This window comes from Penicillium coprophilum (assembly GCF_028826855.1).
Source record: "Penicillium coprophilum strain IBT 35676 chromosome Unknown utg000004l_segment0_segment0, whole genome shotgun sequence".
NCBI classification, from domain to species: domain Eukaryota; kingdom Fungi; phylum Ascomycota; class Eurotiomycetes; order Eurotiales; family Aspergillaceae; genus Penicillium; species Penicillium coprophilum.
The window spans coordinates 7283788-7309191 of record NW_026622723.1 but is presented as its reverse complement, the minus strand read 5'-3'; the positions used below and the strand labels follow the sequence as shown (position 1 = coordinate 7309191).

At 48.7% G+C, this 25404-nt stretch overlaps 12 protein-coding genes across 12 annotated transcripts; 5 read left to right on the top strand and 7 right to left on the bottom strand.

Moving 5' to 3' along the window:
• Positions 1-562: 562 nt before the first annotated feature.
• On the top strand, positions 563-1051 carry N7500_007188 (RidA family protein; the record flags this gene model as incomplete). Its single annotated transcript, XM_056678332.1, has 3 exons — positions 563-614; positions 686-759; positions 827-1051. 3 exons carry the CDS (start codon positions 563-565, stop codon positions 1049-1051), a joined length of 351 nt encoding a protein of 116 aa, XP_056533332.1.
• A 534-nt stretch (positions 1052-1585) lies between these two features.
• Positions 1586-2386, bottom strand: N7500_007187 (HpcH/HpaI aldolase family protein; the record flags this gene model as incomplete). The annotated part of the gene is made up of 1 exon (XM_056678331.1): positions 1586-2386. The coding sequence occupies one exon, from the start codon at positions 2384-2386 to the stop codon at positions 1586-1588; it is 801 nt and encodes a 266-aa protein (XP_056533331.1).
• A 749-nt stretch (positions 2387-3135) lies between these two features.
• On the top strand, positions 3136-4647 carry N7500_007186 (uncharacterized protein; the record flags this gene model as incomplete). The annotated part of the gene is made up of 1 exon (XM_056678330.1): positions 3136-4647. The coding sequence occupies one exon, from the start codon at positions 3136-3138 to the stop codon at positions 4645-4647; it is 1512 nt and encodes a 503-aa protein (XP_056533330.1).
• Positions 4648-4856: 209 nt separating this feature from the next.
• On the bottom strand, positions 4857-6962 carry N7500_007185 (uncharacterized protein; the record flags this gene model as incomplete). Its single annotated transcript, XM_056678329.1, has 1 exon — positions 4857-6962. One exon carries the CDS (start codon positions 6960-6962, stop codon positions 4857-4859), a length of 2106 nt encoding a protein of 701 aa, XP_056533329.1.
• Positions 6963-7579: 617 nt separating this feature from the next.
• On the top strand, positions 7580-10608 carry N7500_007184 (DEAD/DEAH box helicase; the record flags this gene model as incomplete). The annotated part of the gene is made up of 4 exons (XM_056678328.1): positions 7580-7904; positions 7970-8157; positions 8222-9582; positions 9639-10608. 4 exons carry the CDS (start codon positions 7580-7582, stop codon positions 10606-10608), a joined length of 2844 nt encoding a protein of 947 aa, XP_056533328.1.
• A 1369-nt stretch (positions 10609-11977) lies between these two features.
• On the bottom strand, positions 11978-16343 carry N7500_007183 (putative SNF2 family helicase/ATPase; the record flags this gene model as incomplete). The annotated part of the gene is made up of 3 exons (XM_056678327.1): positions 11978-13778; positions 13828-16241; positions 16341-16343. The coding sequence occupies 3 exons, from the start codon at positions 16341-16343 to the stop codon at positions 11978-11980; spliced, it is 4218 nt and encodes a 1405-aa protein (XP_056533327.1).
• Positions 16344-16827: 484 nt separating this feature from the next.
• On the top strand, positions 16828-18426 carry N7500_007182 (glutathione synthase; the record flags this gene model as incomplete). The annotated part of the gene is made up of 2 exons (XM_056678326.1): positions 16828-17129; positions 17184-18426. The coding sequence occupies 2 exons, from the start codon at positions 16828-16830 to the stop codon at positions 18424-18426; spliced, it is 1545 nt and encodes a 514-aa protein (XP_056533326.1).
• A 226-nt stretch (positions 18427-18652) lies between these two features.
• N7500_007181 (ankyrin repeat domain-containing protein) lies at positions 18653-19305 on the bottom strand (the record flags this gene model as incomplete). Its single annotated transcript, XM_056678325.1, has 2 exons — positions 18653-18787; positions 18904-19305. The coding sequence occupies 2 exons, from the start codon at positions 19303-19305 to the stop codon at positions 18653-18655; spliced, it is 537 nt and encodes a 178-aa protein (XP_056533325.1).
• Positions 19306-19563: 258 nt separating this feature from the next.
• Positions 19564-19716, bottom strand: N7500_007180 (uncharacterized protein; the record flags this gene model as incomplete). Its single annotated transcript, XM_056678324.1, has 1 exon — positions 19564-19716. The coding sequence occupies one exon, from the start codon at positions 19714-19716 to the stop codon at positions 19564-19566; it is 153 nt and encodes a 50-aa protein (XP_056533324.1).
• Positions 19717-20120: 404 nt separating this feature from the next.
• Positions 20121-21416, bottom strand: N7500_007179 (Aldolase-type TIM barrel; the record flags this gene model as incomplete). Its single annotated transcript, XM_056678323.1, has 3 exons — positions 20121-20207; positions 20279-20352; positions 20408-21416. 3 exons carry the CDS (start codon positions 21414-21416, stop codon positions 20121-20123), a joined length of 1170 nt encoding a protein of 389 aa, XP_056533323.1.
• Positions 21417-22152: 736 nt separating this feature from the next.
• Positions 22153-24037, top strand: N7500_007178 (bestrophin family protein; the record flags this gene model as incomplete). The annotated part of the gene is made up of 7 exons (XM_056678322.1): positions 22153-22407; positions 22505-22652; positions 22718-22802; positions 22866-22991; positions 23050-23399; positions 23452-23625; positions 23688-24037. The coding sequence occupies 7 exons, from the start codon at positions 22153-22155 to the stop codon at positions 24035-24037; spliced, it is 1488 nt and encodes a 495-aa protein (XP_056533322.1).
• Positions 24038-24695: 658 nt separating this feature from the next.
• On the bottom strand, positions 24696-25259 carry N7500_007177 (uncharacterized protein; the record flags this gene model as incomplete). The annotated part of the gene is made up of 2 exons (XM_056678321.1): positions 24696-25032; positions 25114-25259. 2 exons carry the CDS (start codon positions 25257-25259, stop codon positions 24696-24698), a joined length of 483 nt encoding a protein of 160 aa, XP_056533321.1.
• Between the last annotated feature and the right edge of the window lie 145 nt (positions 25260-25404).

The following is a 25404-nucleotide window of genomic DNA, read 5'->3' as shown; positions in this document are numbered from 1 at the left end:
TTTCCCCACACTCTCCCGATATCTCGTCTGTTATCGTCAATCGAACCTCGGGGGCTCCTCCTTCCCTCCGATGGCCGAAAATGGCATGGTCTGGGCTGGGAAACCTTAAGCATAACCTAAAGCGTTGGCGCTAGGCCCAAATTGGAAGAGGATTCATGGGCGAGCATTGCTGGAAGTGAGGTGTCAACCGCAAATGATTGCGGCCATATAGTCAGTACTGATTATCAGGCCAGGAATCAGACACTGATAGGTATTTGAAAGATATGGCCGCAATACGCTACCCAACATCATGTGCTCCTCCCATTTCCTCACTCCTCCCACTCCTCCCATATCCCCTAGTAAATGACAATGAATAACCTACCAAATTGACACTGCTCCTCCATCGCGATAATCAAAATTGCCCCTTTTTGTGGTTGGCAATATGCCTCAGATAGAGAGGCATGAGGGATAGCTCGAGCAAATTTAAACAAGCTCCCAGTACTTCTGAATTTCAAATTGCTTGACACACTCGTGAAGTTTAACCGTCAAAAAGCCCCAATACTCTTCAAAACTACCAGCAAAGATGTCTCGTCAACTCATCTCCAGCGAAAAGTTCCCTACCAAGCCTCACAACTGTAAGTATCTTATACAAATCCCCTTGCATTCGCTTGGAAAAAGAATTCAAATGACTGACTAACCTATCCAGGTCCTGCCGTCAAAGTCCCCGGGCTCGTCTTCTGCGCAGGTCAAACTGCCACGGGAGAGATTAAACAGGCTACTGTAAGTCCAGTTGCCCAAGCATTATTCGGGTACTAGGCATTGGCTAACTCTTGATTTCTTCGCACAGAGAACCGTTCTGCAAAACCTGAAGGAGGTCCTCGAGCTTTCCGGCTCTTCCCTTGAGCAAGTGGTCAAGTACAATGTCTACCTCGCCGATATGAAGGATTTCGCCGCCATGAACGAAGCCTACATCGATTTCCTCCCACAGCCCATGCCATCACGCTCATGTCTTCAAGCGGTTGCCCCTGGAAATGGCACTGTCATTGAGATCGAGTGTATTGCGCAAGCTTGAATGATATTATGAAAATTTTTAGAATATAGACAATGAAATTTAAAATCATCTTTGAATACAGTATCAAGTTGCTACATGGTGTAAAGCAGAGTTACCAATATACTACATAATTGGGACTTAGTATATAGTTAGACATAAGATTAATCAAGCACCTACGTACTTCTAGGACTGGATCCTACTGTGTGCTGTGTATGACCACATTAGCTTCTGTCCTTAGAATCAAGCATACAAGACCATATTTTCTTCAAATAGTCACTGTATACGAATCAATAAACTGGCTTTTATTTTACTCCAATTTCGGCCAACGGGATTAGAAAGCATAAAGATCCATTTTAAGGGATGAAACGGTCTACTTAATGTTGGTTTCCCACGTCCGAACAATACATATAGCTAGATCGGAGATTCTCCGAATCTGAAGTTGCAATCAATTCTTATAGAGTAGCAATGAAATTGGAAGTAGTGAAACTCAATTTGTCTATTTAAATTTTTATAGATGAAAGTCTATCATAAAACACCATAAATTCATCAGCTCTCTCATGAGCGAGCAATATCAAACTCTGCCATGTACCAGTTCTGAATGGCCTTAGTGTCACCAGTGACGGCGACGGTATCATACCGCCCCCGAGCCTCCTTGGCCGCCGTACCATTATTGACCATGCGACCAGCCCACTTTCCATGTTTGCGCGCGGCCGCAATAATCTTGTCAATAGCAGAAACAAACTCCGGCTCATCGCCACGAGCAGGTGTGTATCCAAGCAGTGACTGGGCAAGATCATTGGGGCCAATGAAAACAAGGTCTACACCTGGCACAGCGCAGATAGCATCGACGTTCTCGACACCCGCCCGGGTCTCTATTTGAATCATGGTGATGATGGTCTCGTTGGCGGACTTCATGTATTCAGGAGTTGTGAGACCGTGCCCGATTGCAGGGAAGGCTGAGCCCTGACCTCTCACACCTTGGGGAGGGAACTTTGAGGAAGCAACAATTTGTTCAGCCTCTTCAGCATTGTTGATCTGGGGAACCATAATGCCATGGGCACCGGTATCGAGGGCACGCTTGAGGATATCGTGGGCGGGACCACGGATACGGATGACCGGGGAGACACCGAGGGCGGAGATGGCAGCAACAGAGTTGTGCATGGCATCGTCGCCAATGTGACCGTGTTCGCAGTCAATGATGATACCATCGACACCGGTCAAGGCAACGATCTGGGCCTGGCGGATGGAAGGAATGGCCATGAAGGTCATAAGTGGAAACTCGCCAGTTTTGATTTTGTTGAGGAGCCTCAATCGAGAGTTTTCGATTGAGGTTGTGAGAGCGGTAGTGTAAGCCATTGTGATGGTAGAAGTATTAGGATATGAAGATGGTAATCTGGGCCTGCCTGGGAGTTGAGAGTAGGATGAAGACGCGATGTATCAATAAGATGCCAACTTAAGTATCATTTATTGGTGTATGTATCCTTATTCCCCTCATTTATCTCGACCAAAGATAGTAAGAACTAGACGAAAATGAGGAGCTTAGACGAGGTAAACATGAGCTCTTGCATGGTAGTTAGGGCAAACTAGTGGCAAACTTACGGGGTGGCTTATCTAGTGTTTACAGATGACATTAGTGGCCCTTCTGGAAAGTCAAAATATTATATAGGCCTCGCGCCCACAAATGTGGCTTATTTCTGAATGGCCGCTAAACTCAGCTGGCTCAGCCTGCACCTCCCAAAAAACTTCTTATCGACTACATGCGAGAGCTCCTCCCAGGCTAGCTCGATGTACCCCAGATTTCAACCAAACTCTACATTCTGGGGTAATCGATTCCAATTGGACAGATATCATTGGGCGCTCCTTCATACGCCTATCTCCAGGGCTATCTACTCGTCTCATTATCATCTACGAATGACCCAATCTCGACCAATCAATGCCTCGAGATTCTTTGAGAAAGAGTCCGCTTTGCGGTACATGTAGATACTGAGCTGAGCTATATATGGGGAGCTCAAGTATCCTCTACAGGACAACAGCCTGCAACCTGCAACATACTCTCCATAGTTTATACTTGCTGCGGCCTTGGCAAACAGCAGTACTCCCTCCTCATGTCCTTCCCTATGGACAAGAAAGACCCAGAGTCTGACCTGGCTGAGGACAACGTCTCTTCCGCAGAAGGACAACTCGGTGCCTACGACCGCATGCCAGAGTCCCTTCGCGCACTCAGCGACGATGAGTTCACTACTCTCAACAAGAAGACTGTCCGAAAGGTTGACCTATTTGTCCTCCCAACAATCTCTATCTTGTACATTCTCAACTACATTGATCGCCAAAATCTATCGGCTTCTAAACTTCAAGGCATCATGGAAGATTTGCACATGTCGGAACAGCAATTCGCCACGGCTATCTCCATTCTATTCGTCGGCTATTTGCCCTTCCAAATTCCCAGCAACCTCCTCATTACAAAGTTCTCCCGACCCGGCATGTACATTTGTGGTGCCGTGGCAATCTGGGGTTGTATCTCGGCGTGCACAGCGGTGGTTACGACATATGGTCAGCTCCTCGCTGTCCGAGCAATTCTCGGGGCCGCCGAAGCCGTTTTCTTCCCTGGTGCCATCTACTACCTCTCTGCCTGGTACACAAAGAGGGAGCTAGGGAAGCGTATTGCCGGGCTATATATTGCCCAGCAAGTCGGTAATGCCTTCGGTGGTCTTTTTGCCGCAGCTATCCTTCAACTTGATGGACACCATGGAATCCGCGGCTGGCAGTGGCTATTCATCATCGAGGGCAGTGCCACCGTTGGCATTGGCATCATCTGCGCTTGCATTATGCCAGAATTTCCCCACAACAGCCGCATTCTCTCCCAGCTTGAGCGCGACTGCGCCGTGTGGCGTGTTGAGTCTGAAGCTGGTGCCGCAGAGGGCACAGAGGATGAGAGTGTGATGAAAGGTTTTGTCAATGCCCTCTCGGATCCTAAGTTGATCCTTCTCATCTTTTGCAACATGTTATCTCAAACGCAGGGCTCCATCGCCAACTACTTCCCCACCCTCGTGGGCTCTCTCAACTTCACCAGCACCATCAGCTTGCTTCTCACGGCACCTCCCTATATCCTCGCTGGGATTGTATACTACGTACTCATGCTGTACTCTGATCGAAAAAATACCGTCTACCCAATCATTCTCCTTTGTATCGCCATCTCGATCCCGATGTACATTATCCCGATTGCGAGTACGAACGTGGGCGCCCGCTACTTCTCCATGATGATCCTTCCCTTCGCCTCCGTCGGTCCCCAGCTCCTCCTCTACAAGACCATCAACCTGCATCTTGCACGCCCCATCTCGAAGCGAGCGGCCGCCTCTGCTTTGGTCAATGCCATTGGTGGCACATCCAACATCTGGGCCTCGTACCTATACTTTGGAGAGCCTCATTTCTATGCTGCCTTCGGCACGCTTATGGGTGCTGCTGTCTTGTTCGGATTTACGATCACTGCATACCGCTGGCTCGTCTTGCGCGAGAACAAACGTCTGGACTCGGGTGACCCCGTGGAAATAGCCAAGGTTATCAAGGGCGGCGTCACAGAGGAGATGGTACAGCTCAAATGGCGCTACGAGATGTACTGATCAGTAACTACGTTGTTTTGTATCATTTTACTCACTTATTGCTGGGATCAGTATATGGGGTTATGTCGATTTGTTTTGGTATGTTTTAGTTTAGGGAAATGGGTATAACAATGATAATCTACTTGAGGATGATTACATCGATCGAACTTGCAATAAGGTATCAACACAAGCAAATTCGGCAAATCAATTGAGCATAATAAGATACTGATTCATTTGTCTAGATCATTTAAACAAGACAAAATGAGCTTTCCAAGCTGCCATTTCTGCCTTCGCTGGAAGACCTTTCTCGCCCACATGAGAGCTCCTTCCCTATCACCATCCTGGACGCCCACAGCATCCATTGCGCCAGGCATGCCAATCTGAATCAGCTGCCAGGCAATCAAAAAGGCTTTATACGCATACAAGGCAACCCACGGCGCTTCAGAGTCCAATATGAGTGTCTCATCGAGATATCGTAGGAACCAGTTGACATGTGGCTGTATAGCTTTGGCCGTGTCTGTATCACACAGGAACTGCGACGGTACTAAGTATGTTGACTGACTGAGAACGGCGTCTATGCTTCCTTCCACAATACCGCCTGTATGTGATGGTGACCACATCTGCAGCTCAATCATTGCAGTCTCCCAAGTTGCAGCACATGCTGTCGCAGGCGCTTTTTGTGCTGTGTGGTTGTTGGAGCAGATAAACGGGCTGAGTGCAACGAGAGATGATCGTAACGCGCCAAATCGTTCCATACTGAGGATTCCTGTCATTGTAGACCAGCCTGAAATCTCCCGGGCGCTAGAAATCAGAAATTGCGCAATGTTGATGGCGCCGTATGGATCAAATGCCGGAATACAGGCGATCTCGTCATCAGATGAAAGGAAGCGTCGAACAGCATCCGTGTATGTGACTGAGGGGCCGGCGTTTCTTGCAACAAGTTGCCGATGAGCCCATTCAGCAGAAGATGATGAAGACCATTGGTCTTCTGGACAGGGCATATCATGCTTGATCTCCAAGTGTGAGATCGAGCGGGGAATAGAAAGGAATTGGTACCAAAGCGCGTCGATCTGATGCACGGCGAAAAGGGTCCGTTTGTGCGACTCGGCTTTGATAAATTCCCGCCATAATGACTCCAAATTTGCTGTCGTGCCTGACTCAATGGGCATTGGCTGTGTCATTCGTCCAGCGCGAGCTAGAGAAATCATATGCGAATGCATCTTGAGCCCGCATGCCGAGTTGTCGCCACAAAGGTACATCATGGCACAAATTTGAAGGAGCAAGTATGATTGAACTAATGTGGTAATCATTGTTGAAGCGTCAGGCCTATCTTCATCTGAGGCAAGGAGAGCTCGGGCTTTATGAAAGCAACGTTTAGAAAAGCTTTTGCCTGAGCCCTCTTGGTCCCCGCACTCTGGGTCCTCGCCATATTGATAGGCAAGGCAAAGAATACTGAGGACCAGATGAGGAGGAGCTTGTGTCGGGTCAAATGTCGAGGAATGGAGAAAAGGGAGGAAATGAGTGACAGAGTTGAAAAATAGAATGCAGCCTCTTGAAATTTGTAGGGCAGTCGGGGTCCAATCGTCCTGGAGCTGAGGGATGTCATTTGGCGACAATCTATCCAAGATTGGATGATTGAAGCTGTACTCGGCTAGACTTGTATCAATTGGCTCAGCCTGTAAGGTAGTCATCGAATGTTGTTGGTTGTCAAGGTGATTAGTGGACTTCAGAAAGGATGTCCCTAGTAGTAAGCTCCGCTCCAGATCTGTACCGTCCTGGACAATCTGATCGATCAAGTTGGAATCGCTCGTCGTCGGTTGGTGTTGTAATAGATCTCCCGTTATTTGTGTCTTGGCTATCCTGGTCCTTGGCGTAGCAATATTCGGGTTTTCCGTGAGGTGATCACGGTCAAACTGTTGCGGATACCTCATTACTGGGCGCCAGATCGCATCATTATCGAATCTCGTCTCCTCTCCTGGGCTCGAATGCACGGATCCAGGAGACGGCAAGCCACCGTGACTTCTTGTAGGTGAGATCGCTGTCGGCGAGGCAGAAGAATGCGGCCGGTCTTGTCTGGGTGCTGGTTGGCGCTGTGTTTTCTTCGTCACTCGATGCTGCTCGTGCTCTGGGTGTTTCCTCTTCATATGACGATTGCGCAAGTCGGGACGGGAGAATGTGGCGTGGCAAAAGTCACAGGGAAGCGAGGCCTCGGCCTGAGAGCGGGAGTGTAGCGTTGAATGTCGCTTGAGGTTCTCATGTCGAGTAAATCGACTTTGACAGACGAGACATTGAAATGGCTGATATGACGGCATCACTTTGATCTGGGAAACTGACATTTCCATCGAAAGAGGTACAAAAAGGACTGTCAATGCATCAGTGGAAACCTCCCAACAACCTTGGAGCGGATAAAATCCGGGGGACGGGGCATACCCCACGCAAGCGCCGGGGTTTCTCCGCACGGCAATGGGCTATAACTAGGCTCTTAATAAGAATGAAAACGATATGGTAGAGTGCGAGAGGTTGAATCATCCATGAATATTTTCGATATTGTCTCAATTAGCTCACACTCATATATCAACTTTGTACAGGCCGTGGAGCTTGCCCTATGCCAGACGTCCACTCAGCGGACTGGGAGTTATCAGCTTATCTCTCTGCGTGACTGGGCCCACGTGACTGGCTCCCCGCAAGTCACGTGGGGCCGTGTCTTGACGCGTCGGGCGCTAAACCCAATCGGCGTTTATATGGCGTAATGTGACAGCCCTGAAGCGAACAATTCCTACATATTTATCTCTTCATTTGTGGCCCTTTGCCGTTGACCATTGACGGTTGAGAGGGATATTCCTTAGAAACCACGCAGGGTCCCGGATACATTTGCTCTTCTCCAAAATTCCCTAATTTCCCAATCTTTATTGCCAAGCCTTGTATCCACCGTCTTGAGTAAAGCCGGAGAACCATGGCGGGAAAACGCAAGTCTAATGATTCTACTGAAAATGCCTTATACACACAGTCTGGGCGAGCGCCAAAATACACTCGTGTAGCTCCGACTCTAAACACCGAAACGCCCAGCTCAGGCCAGAGATTCGGCGAGACTGTCGAGTACATTCCATTGGACCCCGATAACAGCTTGGGCCAGAGAGTTGGCAACTCTGTCGACTTTATTCCACTGAATCAGCTGTCACAAGTAGCTGGTGCCGACGAGGATGATGAAGAAGCGCTCGATGTAATTCAAGGATCTCAGGAGGTGGATGAAACCTCTCTAACAACCTCCATCCTCTATGGTATGCTTGAATGATCTCAGTTCTTTAGTCACGCTTTAGAGGCTTTGCTAAATAAGACTAAACAGGTATTGTTTCGACAAAGATCGTCGGCGTGCGCTTTTATAGGGGCCGGGCCAATCCAAATGAACGTGTCATCATTAATCGAGATGCCAATAATCAATATGATCGCAATGCTATCAGGGTTGATAATGTCATGGGCGCCCAAATCGGTCACATCCCACGACAGATGGCAGCCAAGCTAGCATCATACATTGTAAGAAATGACGGAAATGATCAATCGTATTGTTTCGAGGCATTGCTAACGTTTGTCATCAAAGGATGCTCGCGATCTCATCATTGAAGGCATATTGACTGGGCCGATTGGAGATTTTACATGTCCAGTGGATTTGAAGCTGTTTGGAAGTCGGGATCCTATCAAAAGATCCGATCTGAAGCAACGAATGCAGAAAGACAAGCTTCCTGTTCGCCAACTGAACGAGTTGGAGCGTGAGGAACGCAAGGCAGAGAAAGAAGCCGAGAAGCAGCAGAAGGAGGCCGCAAAGAAAGCTCGCGCCATGGCTCTTGGTAAAGCTGCATCACAATGGCAAGCCAACCAGAACTCGGAGTATGCCAATCTCTCGACCGCAACAGGACTTGGTGGCGAGCAAAATGAAAGTTTGGAAGAACTTCTTAACCAGAGCTCTACCTTCAATCCCCGAGATATTGGCCAGGTTGTGGAGACGTTCGGACAGAAGGAGTCTGATCTGGTCAATTTGCCGATGGTCGATACTCCAGCCGGTCTTTCCACCCAGTTGCTTCCGTATCAGCGCCAAGGACTAGCCTGGATGATCAAACAAGAATCACCAAGCCTTCCTACAAGGGCCTCTGACGACATCGTGCAGTTGTGGAAACGGAAAGACAATGAGTTCCTTAATGTCGCAACAAACTATGCCACGGCCACGGAGCCGACCCTCGCCAGTGGTGGTATTCTTGCTGATGACATGGGATTGGGCAAGACAATTCAAATCATTTCTTTGATTCTTGCAAATGCAAAGCCACTTACTGCAAGCTCATCTAAGACGACATTGATCGTTGCTCCTGTCGGTGTCATGAGCAACTGGAGAAATCAGATCCAGGACCATGCCCACAAAGAAACAGCCCCGAGTGTCTTGATCTATCACGGCTCTGGTAAGAAGGAAGCTGCGAATTTGGGAAAGTATGATGTTGTAATCACAAGTTATGGAGCCCTGGCCCTAGACTTTAATCCGAACTCCAAGAAGGCGCCTGCTAAGGGCATCTTTTCGCTGCATTGGCGACGTGTCGTACTTGATGAAGGTCACACCATCCGAAATCCCAGTTCCAAGGCCTCCCTTGCGGCTTGTGGTTTGCAAGCCGACTCCCGCTGGACCTTGACCGGAACCCCGATTATCAACACTCTGAAGGACTTGTATGCGCAAATTCGTTTCCTGAAGTTTTCCGGTGGCCTAGAAGATCTGGGGGTTTTTAACAGCGTCCTGATTCGACCCTTGACTGCAGGAGAGCCCGAGGCTCGACTGCTTCTTGAGGCTCTCATGGGTACCATCTGCTTGCGCCGTAGGAAGGATATGGGCTTCATCAATTTGAAGCTACCCGAGATGACCTCTCGTGTCATTCGAATCAAGTTCAATGCTCATGAACAGGAGAAGTACAATGCTTTCCAGTATGTATCAAGAGACTACCTACACAGTGAAACCAATTTACTAATACCAATCATAGAACCGAGGCCAAAGGTGCTCTCCTCGACTTCAAGGACAAAGATGGCCAAACCAAGTACTCTCATCTCCTCGAGGTTCTTCTCCGTCTTCGTCAAGTCTGCAATCACTGGGCGCTCTGCAAGAACCGCGTTGACAAACTCATGGGCATGCTGGAGGAGCACAAAGTCGTACCTCTGACACCTGAGAACGTCCGTGCTCTACAAGAAATGCTGCAGCTCCAGATCGAAAGCCAAGAAATGTGTGCCATCTGCCTCGACAACCTTGAGCAGCCCGTCATTACCGCATGTGCCCACTCCTATTGTCGAGGCTGCATCGAGCAGGTTATCGAACGTCAGCACAAGTGTCCGCTCTGCCGCGCAGATATCAACGAAACCAACGCACTCGTCGCCCCAGCTGTGGAACTGGGTGAAGACACCGACATCGTTGAGGCAGACCCTGACAGTCCAAGCAGCAAGATTGAAACCCTCGTCAAGATCTTGACTGCTCAGGGTCAGGCACCAGGAACAAAAACCGTAGTGTTCAGTCAATGGACGTCATTCCTGAATCTCATCGAGCCACACCTTGAGCAGCGCGGAATCAAGTTCGCCCGTGTAGATGGTAAGATGCCATCTGTGAAACGCGACAACTCCATCAACTCATTCTCCAACGACCCTGAATGTACCGTCCTCCTCGCAAGTCTGAGCGTGTGCAGTGTTGGTCTCAACCTCGTTGCAGCGAACCAGGTCATCTTGTGTGACAGCTGGTGGGCGCCTGCGATTGAGGACCAAGCTGTCGATCGGGTGTACCGGCTTGGGCAGAAGCGGGAAACGACGGTCTGGAGACTAGTCATGGAGGATAGTATTGAAGAACGGGTGTTGGCTATCCAGGAGCGCAAGAGGAGCCTCATGCTTGCTGCTTTCCGGGAAACGGCGAAGAAGAGAGCTGAAGATAGAGGTACTCGTGTTGCTGATCTTGAGTCTCTTTTGCAATAGAGGCTTGGTGTGATGCTAGAGTTGGAAAATGACTTCTATTTAGTAGTTGATACTCAACATGGATGAAAAAATAGCCTCATCTTGCTTCTTTTCTCCATATCACTGTTTTTTGCTCGGCCTTCTAGCTACGTCACTCATGAGGGGGACACTTCATTACAGAAAAAGAGATCTTAAAAGACGTAGCCGGGTTCTCGATTTGCTATGGGTTGGGGAAACATGGGATTGGATCAAGTGTCATCCATGTACCCATCAGGGGCATCTTTCCAATCTGAGGTGCCTTCCTATTTGGGAACATCGTCACCTACCCCAGTTCCTCCATTGCCTTCAGCCAGTGGAGGAATATACATACCTCCCCCCTCCCACTTGCTTTCTCTTTTCTTTTTTCTTCAACCACTCCGGGTCCACATTGCACATCGTTGTTCCTGTTGAGCATTCTTGAATTTTTTGACCGGTTGGTCAGCTTCAGGGGCATATTCATATGTCTACTGTTGTCCGGTGATCGGTATATCCTGAGGACTCTGGTGGGCGATGGGGTCTTGGGCTGGGCTGCGAACAACCTATAGCATACGTGCAGGCTTACCGACTGGTCATCTTCGGATACCTGAGGGGCCTTAGCTATGACCTCTGCTAAACCTGACTGCACGTGTCTGGGTACTCCCATTGTCTGCCAGGAGCTGAACCGACCTTAGAAGGGGCTCTGCTCTCATCTCCTTCGACCCAATTTTTGGAACCTTTATTACAGAGATAGCTCTCTGTTGTCCGAAGAATTCTCTGAGGGCTTTTGTGTCTTTTGAGGTTCCACTCTATGAATGGAAAGATTGTTGTTGTCTCGTGGCTCTTGTTCTCCTTGTTTCCATGTATTTCATGTCCATAGCCCTATTCAGCAATGAAAAACAGTGTAACCTCCTGATATTATGGACCTTGAATATGTATATCCATCCATAGGTAATAAGGATACTAGCAGAACAGCATTCAAGTAGTAGGTCCGCTTCTACCTAGAGTGGTCATAGGTATAGGTTCTCCTACTTCCATACATCACTGCTCTCTTGGTCCCATATTTTTGAGATTGAATACAAAGATCCTTGAAAAGTCCAGTGCATATCTTCTGCTCTTGCCTTCTTCCTATGGTCTACATGACTGAGGAGAAGACGCATCTGAAAAGACTACTAATAATACTGACTAATGACAATTCTGTCAAAAAGATACCACAAGACATAGGCGGCGGACTACTCTTACGTCTACCAGTGAAATGTCATGAAAGAATCTTGTATATCATGACATAGATATGTAAACATTGACGAAGTTGGGTATCACTCAAACAAAGAGAAAAAGAAGAGGGAAAAGGGAAAAGAACGCCAACGGCACAAGCTCAGAATCCTGAAGACATTTGAAGGCGTCGCAGTCTCAACGCGTCTTCCACGGATTGCTGTTCTGCGACCGTCAACCTGTCATCGGGATCAAGCTCCTCGCCGCAAAGCTTGATGCTGAGTATAGACTCAGCGCATCGAGACCTGAGTCTCTCCATCATCTCTGCATCCTTCTCGGATGCAAGATCATCAATCCCACCTTTCTGGGAACTCTCTACCCAGGGGACCAGGTATTTTTCCTCGAATTTCGACCCCATTCGAGCGATATGCTTGTCATCAAGCAGTCGGCCCGCAAGCTGGCTCTTGAAGACAGTCTTGCCGTACATTTTTTCCTCAATCGTTCCGCCGGCGATAAGTCGGTATACAAAAACCGGCTTTGTCTGGCCGATACGATGGGCACGTCCAACGGCTTGCTCCTCACAGGTAGGGTTAAAGAGGAAGTCGAAAATCACAACTCGATTCGCTGCGTGAATGTTCAACCCGATACCACCGGCTTTAGTTGAAACGAGAAACACATGAATGGACTCATCCTTGTTGAATTTACGAATTATCTCAGGACGCTCAGCTGTGGCCACCGTGCCATGAAGTAGATAATACTTCCTTTGCGTTCTTTCCATCAAATTTGCCAGATAGTTCAACGTTGGAATACTGGATGAAAAGACCAGGACCTTATCCCCGACCTTGATTGCTTGGTTGACAATCTCATCAAGGATCGCAACTCTACTGGATAAGCTAGGATCCAGCAAGTTAGGAACCGTGCTGAATAGGACATCCAGTTCAGACACCGTCGACCGTGGAAGCGTTACCTCTTCGGTGGTAATGTCGAAGCCGGCATTAAGGCCATGATCATCAACGCTGGGACTCCTTTGTCTGCTAGGTGCGCTTTTGGTTGCCCGGGTTTCCAGGTTTTCCTTGAGAAGGGCTGGATGATTGCAGCAGAGTTTAATAGGGGACAGCCAGGACAGAAGCTTCGAGCTCACATTCGCAGTCTTGCCTAGGGGTATACCTTCAATGACGAGGTTATAAGCAGCCTTTTGAAAGCTTGTCAGCTCAAAATAAACAGAGAATTCGTACTTGGGTGGCAATTTGTTTGTCAGTACGGACATGTCAGCTCGCTGTACTTTTGGGTCAATGATCCTAAGGAACACCTCCTGGCGCTGGAGTGCCTGTCTTCGGTCAAGCCAGGTGCTTTCAACATGCGAGCCGTTTTCAATTGGCATGATGAAGTGTTCGTTGAAATCAGCAAAGGTTCCCAGGTATCCGGGAGCAATCCAATCCACCATCCAATAGTAGTCTTTCAAGCCATTAGATAGCGGAGTCCCTGACAAGGCAATCCTTTTTCGGGTGCGGATGCGGCAGGTTGTCTGAGCAATCTTTGTTGTGTTATTGCGTAACACCTGCGCTTCGTCGGCCACAACAAGATTTGGGCTTTCCAGCAACCAAGTCTTCAAAAGTTCATTGCTCGATTGTTTTTCAAGATACTCTTTCTGGCCCGCATTATTCCCAGCCAGATTCCGGAACATTTCATAACTGATGATCAGTACACCACCCTCGTCATTCCAAGAGCGAATGTCTTCAATTCGGTCAGGGCCCGTGGTCGAAGATTTTGCCAGGATGGGTCGGACCTTGCCGAGATTATGGTTGTCAGGGGACCAGATTGCAAACTCCCTGCACCAACTTTGAATGAGCGATGCTGGACACAGTATCAGGGTTCTGAGCTGTCGCAATTCTTGGGGAATCTGGGCTCGAATTGCCGGATCATGTGATACCCCAGCAGTAGAAATGGTAACTAGAAGTGATATCCTATACAGGAGTTAGCCGAGCCCCAACAAGTCAGCCAATTAGAACTTACACTTGCATGGTCTTGCCCAGCCCCATGGTGTGTGCTAACAAGCACCCTTCTGGTCCTTTGTTCTCAGCGATTTCCCGGAACATAAACTGAACCCCATGGAGCTGGTGTGGCTGGATCCGGCTACCGATATATGGATCAAGGTGAATAATAGGATCTCCGAACGAAACTGGCTTTGCGGGTATTTGCTCATAGTCAACCCGGAATCGGAGGGCTCGTTTGGCCTCATCTTGATTTGCCAGTCGTTCTTGACCATGCTTTTGAGCCCGGTTCAGAGTCATGGAGACTGCCGCTTTCTTGCGCTTGGGCCACTGGTGCTGGGTGAGTTCCTGTTCATGAGGCTGGACACGAGATGACAAAGTCATCCATTTTTTGTACCTCCTAAGAAGATCATTTAAGCTTTCAAAGAATGGTGAGAATTGGTCTTCATCAAGGTCGTCTCTGATTGCTACAAGCGCACTCTTGACTTGCTTTGCTGTAAAGGCTCCAAGAGGAACTTGGATAACGTTGATCCACGACACAAACAAGGCGGTCATCAACATTGCAGAATGGCTCTCCTCGGGATCCCATCCTTCTATTACCGGTGAATTGTCAGACATGTGTTTCAGCGCATCTCCCGTAAATTCTCGATAAGAGAAGGACATATAAGACTCGAGAAATTTAGAAAGTTGGTCGATCCGATTGTCCGACAGACCTCCAAGGGCTTTCGCTATTAGGCGATAGCGATTACCACTCTCCTCGATAGTTTTCCATGTCATAGGGTAAACTTCGTCAAAAACACGTACAGCCTCATCGATTTCGCTGCCATTGTCACTCGCCGAAACCACGGATTCGACTGACTGGCGGGGCATTGGGTTAATAGGATAGGGATTTGCCTGTATCTGGCCCTCTTCCTCACACTCCTTCGACGGCAATGCCACGTCCCGGTCAAACGGCAGAGTTTTCATTGATACGAGTGGCGGGATTGAATCATTCGGGCTGACGCTATAGCTCTCCAGGCGGCGCCTCTTGGCGGTTGGGGGCTCGTAGTTCTCTTCTTTATAGAAAAGATGACTCAGATCCTCGTCTGAAGAGGAGTCGCGGAAGGGTCCTTCTTGATAAGCTGCGCGAGAATATGGCTCTTCTTGATTCTGTGTAACATCGTCCTCCTCGGGATCAGAGATAAAGGCAAGATCGAGACTATCTTCCGATTCTTCTGATGATCCGTCTTCCACCTCTTCTTCGGTGACATGCACTGAATCCGAATCTGAACTCAAAGTCTCTTCGCCATCTGAATTCACATCGCGCTTTGCTACCCGCTGGGTGGGTGGTAGACGAGGAACTTTTGGCGGCGGTGTAGGTTGCTCGAGAACAGAAAGCTTCCATTTATCTAAGAAAATATCAACGACAGTGGCGTCGAGACATGCACATGCTTGGAGTAAAGAGGAGCGGGATGAATGTTGCGCCTCAGCGAGTGCTTTGCGGAGTGACCGACAACGTTTCTCCAGGTGGGCGAGCCGTGTCGAAATGTGACTTTTCATGCTGGGGAGTTGTTGACCTCTGGTCCAAATTTGAAATCCTTTTGGCAGCTCTTTTGGCAGTCGAGCCTCGTCAAACCGGACCCTTCGTGCAGTGATGTATTCGTCGACAATTTCATTAAATTCATCATCCTCCAAGTTCCCAGCATCATCCAGGGGGCTACCCAGTCGGGGTTGATCCTCGTCCTCTTCCATTTCCTCGCGAAAATCCGTATCATAATCACTCTCGGAGCTGGATTCTCCCAAGACTGGGAGGACTTCTGCATCATTTGGGGGGTAAGCCTTGGCAAGATAATCAAAGAAATCTTCTTGCCCAACCGCGAAATTCGGATCAGGTAGTTCATGAGACGAGCGTGTTGCCAGGGAAGAAGATATGTGTGGTCGTTCCACAACAGTGGTCTCCATCCGGCGAGGTCTCTTCTCCTCCGTTTTGGCCGGTGGAGGGCCATCAGAAAGAGGGTTTGGGTTGGTGGGAACTTCAAAAGGGGGGGTGGCATTGACGGGAATTTCAAGAAGCGGAGTCGTTTTGATGGGATTATCGAGGCGTTCTGGTGAAAGTTGTTGTTCCCCAGGAAGTTCTTTGGTAGGAGGCTGTTGATGCTCCAACCCAACGTTTTGGAACTTCGGCGACCGCTGTTGTAGCCATTTACTAGCCTTCAAGATAAATTGGCGTTGGGCGATAGCTCTCACGCCTAGCTCTTTGACATAGTAGTCCGTGATTTCGAGAAAACTTGGACCCGAGATGGAATTTTCTCGGAGAGAAGTCTCCAGAGCCACAAGATCTGGGGAAGCCAAATTGTAAGACCAGTCCCCGGGCTTGTCATGGCAGAGAAACTTGACAACCTCGTCGACTGTCCAGTCCTGGGGGTCTTTCATTGAAGACATATTTGTTGGGTGGGCCTGTACTTAATTAGCGGACGGTTCAGACGTCCCAGGCGCGCATTTGTCTCAAAGACGCGACTGGGCAAGGGACAGGTTTGGGATAAACGTATGACTTACCATTTCGATGCCCCCAATTCAGGTCACGGCTAAGTCAATACAAATTCAATTATGTAGAAACTGAGATCAATGAGATGATAGTCAAGCATTGAGAGAAAGATGGGCTCAAGGCTAAATGAGTGAAGATAAGTGAGCGAGAGAGTGTTGACAAGGCGGATAGAAGAGAACAAAGAGAGGGAGGGAGAAATCCAAATAGAACACATCCACCCTCTCCCCGAGCCCGAGGTCCTTCCCAATCGGTGGGATGTGTGAAGCTCTTTTTTTTGTGCCAGTGTATAATTAGGCGGTGAGCTATCTGAAAGAACGGAGCAATCATGTTCTCAAAATGGAAGGCGGGAGATTTAGGCGGTGGAATGTGTGTTCCTGCCTCAGGTGTTGATGAATGCCCCGCCAATTACAAATCCCCAGGCCCCGGAGCTCGAGGGTAGAATCTTTGAATCTACGCAATTTCGGATTAAGTGTTCTCGTAAATCAATTTTTGTTCAATATGGCAGAATCAATTTATTCAAAATACCCGCCTGATCTGTCCCCGGCTCAACAAAAGTTTCTGGTCACATTTGTGAAAGACTGGGCTATCCAAAATGGACTTGCTGTTCGACCATCTCCAACAATCATCCCATCTGGGACTGATTCAAATGGGGTGTTGGCTACAAATGCGCCAGTGACATTATTTCCCAGTCCGTTTCCCAGAACTTGCTTCGAGGAAGCAACTGCTCTCCAAGAGATCTACAACGAACTCTATGCTATGATCACATGCAATGAAGAATGGCTAGGGAAAATCGTGGAAGGGTAGGGACATATCTGCTCTGACACGGTTCATTGCTAATTATTGGTCATGTACAGACTTATTGAAGTTGATGACTTTGTCTCAAACTTGTGGAAAGTTCATCTAGATGTGCAGAAGGAGGGATATGTTCAAAACCTGTCACTGGGCCTCTTCCGGTCTGATTACATGGCCCATGTTCTGCCTACAGGTGCTACAGCTCTAAAGCAAGTTGAATTCAACACGATCTCGTCATCGTTTGGAGGCCTTTCAGCTCTTGTGCGACAAATGCACACCGAGCTTCTTGCCTCACCGCCGGGTTCATCAATCAACTACCCGCCTCATCCTCTGCTACAATCCGGGGTTCCCCCGGAAAATCCCGCAGTGGAAACACTTTCAGCAGGATTGGCAGCAGCCCATAAAGCCTACGGGGTGTCCAAGTCTACCCCAGCCCTCCCTCTGTGTGTTCTCTTTGTAGTTCAGGAGACAGAACGGAACGTTTTTGATCAGCATGCACTCTCGAGACAGCTCAAGACAATTCACAACATCCCAGTCTTCCGCGTGGCCAGCGTGGATATCTTGGATCAAACGTCCATTCCCAGCTCAAACCCCTCACGACCATTGTTATACCAGCCTCCTCACTCTCCCGACTCAACCTTCGAAGTAACAACTGTCTATCTTCGAGCTTACTATTCACCAGATGAGTACAAATCTAGCCGGGATTGGCTAGCCCGCACTCATCTGGAGCGTTCAGCGGCGATCAAATGTCCCACGGTGCTCAATCAGCTATCTGGCTGCAAAAAGGTCCAGCAAGTTTTAGCAGAGCCAACAGGGCCAGATCATCTCTCAAGCTTTTTGAAGGGCAAAGACTCTACCCTTGTTGAGAGAGTTCGCGATACCTTCGCCCCGCAATATGACCTATCGATTAACAGCCAAGGTCGCGAGCTAGCTCTCAACCCAGATACTGCTCTGAACCACGTGCTCAAACCACAGCGTGAAGGAGGTGGCAACAATGTCTACAAAGCTGATATTCCGGGCTTTTTGCGATCCATTCCAGAATCGGATTGGAGAGGCTGGGTGCTTATGGAACTCATCAACCCTGCAGCCAATGCCCAGAATGTTGCCTTGCGGAACGACGGCGAGGTCCTTCGAGGCGACGTCATCTCAGAGCTTGGTGTCTACGGTACCATTCTTTGGGAAAATACTGGGAAGGTTTTGCACAATGAACAAGGTGGGTATTTGTTGCGGACTAAGGGGAAAGAGGTGAATGAAGGTGGTGTAGCCGCAGGATTCTCCAGCCTGGACAGTGCTCTTTTGTTCTAGATAATATGTCTGACATTTAGAATATCCACAATACACATATGCATACATACATACTTAACATTCATGAATACTGTCTATGTGAGCAGCTCTGTGACATTTTCAGCAACCCATACAAATATGAAAGTATGGCTGTCCTAGCTCAGTCTAATATGGGATTTATGTCCTCTATCCTCGAGCAAATACACAACTGCAGAGTGCCCTCTCCCCCAGGCCCAGTCCAGCGGCGTCAAGTAATATCCGCCGTCAGATCCTCAGCAGGCATCATCCACGTCAAAAGGACAATCGGAAACGTACAGCCTGTCATTTGCATTGCACTCAGCATCAAGGCAAGCTCGTACAATATCCTCAAAGCCACAGGCTGCTGGCGAATAGAGTAGCCAAAACTGGTCATCTCCACCACCAGTAATATTGCATTCAAAGTCAATCTTCTCCAACAGCAGTTCTGCAACCTCGACATGTCCCCGTTCTACGGCATACCTTAGCGGCCATGGTTTCAGGATCGGGATCAGCCCCATGGCCCAGCAAGAGCTTAACCGTCTCAATGTTGCCAGAATCCGCAGCGTAAGCTAACGAGGTATGTTGATCGTTATCCATGCAGTTGACTGGTGAACCGGAATCGATCAGAAAGCGCGCGATGTCGAGGTTATCCGATGATGCATAGATTGCGATTCCCAATACAGCTGTGGACTCGGGGTCAGCAAGGTCTATCGATCTTCGACAGCCTCTCACAAGAATTTTAAGAGTCTCAAAGTCGCCATCGATGGCGGTGTTGAAAAGGTCCCGGGCGCGCGGCACGAATTCACCCTCTTCAATCAAGACTTGTAGCACATCGCCATGGCCTGTGGCAAAAGCTGCTGTCCAAGGCGGCCAATCTCGCATTAGACGTAACCCAAGCCCAGTACAGTACGAATCTACCATGCACCTTGGCATTCTACCGTCGTCGTCATTTGCCAGAATAACATGGGGAATCCATTATCAAGCAAAAGCCTGACAATATTTACATGATCACCGAGTGCTGCAAGGGTTATGGGCTATGGTGTGTCGTCATCCTGCTGAGGCGCCCTGCTCCAGGGCTTTTCGAACGGTGCCTTCATGGCCGTAGAAAGCGCCCCAAGCAATGGCAGCATTGCAAGAGCTTCAGATGTTCATGCGATAGAGGTATGGGTTGAGGAGGTTGTAAAGACCACGATTCACTTGCGATGGAGCGTCGATGTCTTTCTCACACTCAGGGTTCTCGGCGATAAGCAAGAATATTTCAAGGGGGAGGTCGGTCAGAATTCGTAAAGACATGATGCGACAATGTCCCGACGAGCTGCGATCAAGAAGAAGGCTGGAGAAGAAAAGTCCAAGAGCGATGAGAACAAGTACGGACGGGCGAAATCAGACGAGCCATGTAGAATACAAGACGAGATAGACATGACAAGGAGACAAGGCGAAACGAAACCACGAGGAAACGGATTAGGAGGAAGTTCAAAGTGCTCGTATAGAATATGGAATTTGAGAAGAATGATGACGTCTCGTATCTGAGGTTCCTAGATTCCCACCAAACTGTTCAGAAAAGAGATGAAGAAGCCTTGGAGACAAGATGCTGAGCTTAAATTTACACAGAGTCAAATCACCAATCAACAATAAATATAGACTGGTATTTCGCTGGTTATATTTCCCTGCAGCAATCCAAAGTATTCCTTGGTCCTCTACAGTTTTGACCGGAACTTTGCACGACAGTCTTCAAGACCGGACGGTCCATCATAGATCTCTTTCTCTACCTGTCGAGTATTTATCTGGACGAAGATGTTGGTCAGTACTTGTAGTCGAAGGTTTCAAAACAGCCGGGGCACACATGGAGACGTACGAGGTCTGGTCCGAGCTCATCGATATTCTTCGCCCCGAGAAGTCGCATACATGTTTTGGTCTCGTCAGTCAATACTACGCTTTGTCAGTAAATTGCTTCGCAAAAACCCCCAAATTTAAATGGTCATACTTTGCAATGTTCTCTTTACGCCGTCCACTCCAGCAGCACCCAATCCCCAGAGCGCAGCTCTTCCTATTCCAACGCCTCGTGCGCCCAAACAAAGGGCCTTGACCACATCAGTTCCCCGCTTGATGCCGCCATCAACCCAAACCTCGATCTTGTCAAAGACCTCGGGGCAGTATTTCCGAATTTCGAGCAGGGTGTGGACAGCAGGAGGAGCAGTGTCAAGAGACCGACCACCATGGTTTGAGAGGATGATACCCTTGACTTGAGGTGCATATAGGCTAGCAATATACGCATCTTCGTGGGTTTGAATGCCCTTGAGAACAACCGGAAGATCGGTGTGCTTGGCCAACCACCCGAGGGTCTCTGTCCATGTCAGAGAAGGATCCATGCCCTTGAAGACTGGGTCTCTAGCCTGGACGACTGGTCCCTCGGCGTCTTTCTCACTCTGATAGGGAGCCTCAGAAGTAATGACATTGCCGCTGCGTTCATCGTCTTCTCTTTTTCCGGTCACGGGGGAATCCAGCGTCAGAGTGATAAACTTGATTGCCTTCAATTTATTGATACGAGCCAGCATGCTTTCGCTCTTGGTGCGATCGTTCTGCACATATAGTTGCCAGCCAAATACTTGGCCTGGGGCAGCACCCGCGACAATTTGCTCCGGTGTCATCGAAGCACTGTTGGAGATGATCTGCATAGCACCGAAGCTGCGACATGCCTCGGCGATTCCCGCTTCACCCGAAGGGTGCCCTAGTCGGGCCATAGCTGCCGGAGAAACATAAATTGGAATAGACACCTTGTTGTCTAACAATTTTGTGTTGAGATCGCATTCGGTGCAGTCGACAAAGACTTTTGGTCTCAATTGGATGGAGCGGTAGACCTCGGTATTTCTGTGCTTGCTGATCTTGTCATCGCATGCCGAATAATAATAGGCCCATGCCTTTTTGCTCACTGTCTTAGTGGCGGCATCTTCAATCTCATCTAGATTGAGTAAGGTTTCGATTGGCTTGTCCATTCTGTGTTCCAACGTCCCTGGAACGTGGGAAGGCAAAAGAGCGGGAAAATGCAGGGGGGCAAATACGAATCCGGATCCTTTTCCCCTTTGGGGTTTAGCGTCTCTTGAGTCACTCAGCCCCCAAATTAATATACGAGACATTCCTCCTATCCTTCTATCCTGCTATCCTCCTATAGGTACTCCACGTCCTCCGTACTATCAAAAACCGGAGTACGCCGTGGATAATTATAGCCGGCCATGAGGATTACCATGGAACTTCCAATGCTTAACCTGAGCTCTCTTTCTCAGGCGAACGCATTGGATGGGAACAGAATGGCCCTAGATCTGTTTCAACGCTCATTCCAGCACACTCAAAATTGACATCCTTGAATGTTCTACGGGTGATGATCTGTATCAATTCTGGCTAAATATGAGGGATTCCCCATGAAATCCACACCAATCGAATTCCATTTACTTTCCCCTGAAGGGCTAAAATTAAACATGCGGACGTGTCCGTCAACTCCACCTCAGTCTAGATCCCGATGAAACGCCCGTCAATCGAACGCCAACGTTTCACCTTCACTTCCCCTTCTTTTTTCTTCTTCTTCTTCTTGTGGCTTACACTCTTTTAGAACCAACTTCCACTTATACATTTCCTTTTTTTTCCTAGTCAAATTTCTTGAAATTCGAACGGGCCTTGTTCCGGCTTCACTAACGTTCTTTTTATTCTTTCATTTCTATCCTTTGTCGTCTCACCATGACGGATGGCCACAGTGCCCCTCCAGCCGATGCCCCGGCACCAGCAGCAGCAGCAGACTGCACTGCTGCACCAGTTCCTGCCGAGTCGCGCTCCCATGCCACCCCTCAACAAGCGGCAACGCACCATGAGAAGGATCATGACTCCGTCGGGCGTATCACTCCCCGGCCAACGTTCTTAGAACATCTCGCTACCTCACGAGACACGCAATTCAAGTTTGATCGACGGGATTCAAGCGAATTGGAGCGATATTTTGTAAGTGGGACGGAGAGATGTCCTATATAAAAGACGAAGAGGACATGAAGAGGAAATACGATACTAGACTTGGCAGGCTAACAGATTCGTTGTATAGCATGGCCCCCGGAACATGGAAAAACACTCCAAATGGCCCATCATGATGCGAATGCACGGTAGTATCATGCCGAAAATGATCATGCCGATTTTGTGTGTCGCTATTTGGTCAACCGCTATTACTGTCTTTTCTCATATGGTCCATGACCGTGAGTAATCCCTAAATGATGAAACAATAAATTTTCGGAAACACTTATATTCTAACTCGCACAAGTTGGTATCAACAACATCCTGCTCACCGTGCTGGGTTTCGTGGTGGGTTTGGCTTTGTCATTCCGCAGCTCAACTGCATATGAGAGGTACACTATCGCCTCATTTCTACCTTCAACTCGAGCCGTGCACTAACCTGGCTTACACTACAGATGGGCAGATGGGCGAAAATATTGGGCCCAGCTCATTCAGACGTCTCGCAACCTCTCGCGTACAATTTGGATCAACACTGGCGAGAGAGAAGGTGAAGAGGGAAAAGAGGACATCTTGAGAAAACTGTACGCGATACCCCCGGGGAATTGTAATTTGGTATTGATTCTAACATGCTCCGGATAGCTCTGCGATAAACCTCATTTTGGCCTTCGCCGTTGCCCTCAAGCACAAGCTCCGCTTCGAGCCCGATATTGCGTACGAAGATCTGGCTGGCCTGGCTGGGCACCTCGACACTTTCGCCCGCGATGCCCACGACCGCATGGTTGTCAATCCTCCGCCCAAATCTATCTGGAAGTCTGCAGGAGAGTACCTTGGTGTATCCTTCGCCGAGTCAAACCCTCGGAAGTATGTCAAGCGGTCCAAGAAGCCTCTTGGACATTTGCCCCTAGAAATTCTTAACCATCTGTCCGCATATATCGATTCATGTGTAGCCAACGGTACTATGGCTTCAACTCTGCACCAGGGTCAAGCTAGTGAGTCTTCAAACCCCTATCTTGTGGTGCTCCAAATCTAACCTGGCAAAAGTCACTATGATGTCCACCTTGAATGAGGTTTTGACCGGCACAGAACGTGTCCTGGATACCCCCTTGCCTACTGCATACAGCATTGCCATTGCTCAGATTTCATGGATTTACATCCTGGTACTTCCATTCCAGCTCTACAAAACCTTACAATTCATCACCATTCCAGCATCAATTGGTAAGAACCACTGAAACATTCCATTTATAAAATCACAAGAGCAATTCTAACGGACCCTGAAGTGGCCGCCTACATCATCCTCGGCTTGGCTACAATCGGCAGTGAAATTGAGAATCCATTCGGTCAGGATGTGAACGATCTTCCACTGGACACCTACTGCCGCCAGATTGCCTTGGAAATGGACATCATGACTGCTAACCCCCGACCAAAGGTTGATGACTTCATGTCGCGCGCTGAAAACCTTGTTCTATTCCCCCTTAGCCAGTTGGGATACCCTGACTGGAAAGAGCGAAGCGTCGAGGATATTCGCGGCGCACTTCGGACCAAGGTGGTTGTCAGCCCGTCAAGTTCTGCGTCAGACACATCTACAATTGTGGAAAGCATCTGTCCCAAATCCACTGGGTCAGTCTAATCTCCCTTACAAATAAGGCACCAACAACGGAGAGGAGGTCACTTTCTTGGCAAAGGATGACAATTAATCGTGCATTTAAACAAGCGGCATCAAATTGTTTGTGATTTATTCAGCAGCGTGTGAGTTATGGCGTTTCATCTGAGTCATGTTGACTCCGAATCGAAACCACAAAAAAAGGAGTTCTCTTTGTCTTGCAGTTGGGTACATAGGTTGATATTGGCTCCAAAATCGATTCCGTTTCTTCTTAATTGCATACAAACTTGCCAGAAGTGCTATATGCCTTCTATCACTGATGTGGGCCAAGTGTCCGTGTCTCATTTATGTCTCACGGAGCCTTGGGCTCAGTCTCAGGCACTCAATTGTTGCCAAGATCACGGTATCAGGCCAAGTCAAGACCGTTCCATTTGGAGCGGACACTCTCGTCGCATGTATCGTCGAGGTGGGGAGGGGGCACTGCTGCAGCCACGCAGCCACAATCATGCCACGCCGCTCTTCCCACTATGCACAACAGCACCCACGAATCGCGACCGAAGTCGGCACGGGCATCGCCATGATCCGAGGGCAAGTATCTGACAAATAGCCAAATATATTCAGTAGCCACAGTTCGGTAATTATTTCGCGTAATACTCGCTTTAGAGCAGGAGTACAACTCACAAGCCTAAGGAACGAACAAATCGGCACCCGAGCCAGCAACTAGGGCACCTAGGAAATTTCCTTTGGCGCAAACCCTCCATGCGACATCCGCAGAGCCTGCCGAGTTATTTCCGCCAATCCATGAGCTTACTGCGCTCACGACGGCCGAGACGTCCTCGCGAGGAACGCGAATCCATACAATGTCATATTTCGTGATTGAAGGCGATGCATTCTCGATCTTCAAAATGTCGATTGGGATGGCTGTTCCTGTCAGACCGAGGAATTGCGATAATGCGGAGGAGAGGTAGGTTCGTGCGGAGAGGGGATCGAGGGGTTGTGGTGCACTTCCTGGTTGGGGGATACTAGTATTTCAAGGTTAGATTGGTTTCCGATGTAAAATTCGTAGCCAGAGGCGAATGGAGAAAGGCGGGCGGATAGCTTACAGCTTGAGCTTGAGGTATGTCCAAGGTGGATTGCGCGACGTGAAATGGAGGGTCTTTGGTTTCGGCTCTGGGGCCTTGCGCTTGGCAGGTTGTGTTGAAGAGACATTTGTGTCAATTTCCATGTCACTCTGTGTATCGTCTGTCATTCTGGCTGGTTTTCTGAACTGTTCGGTGTAGTCGGAGGTTGATGTTCGGCCGGAGCTCAAAAAAAAAAAAAAAAACAGCAACGGAATCTTGCGTCACGGGATCAATAATCGAGTCGTATCGACCTATGAGCCAGCGATTGAGAAT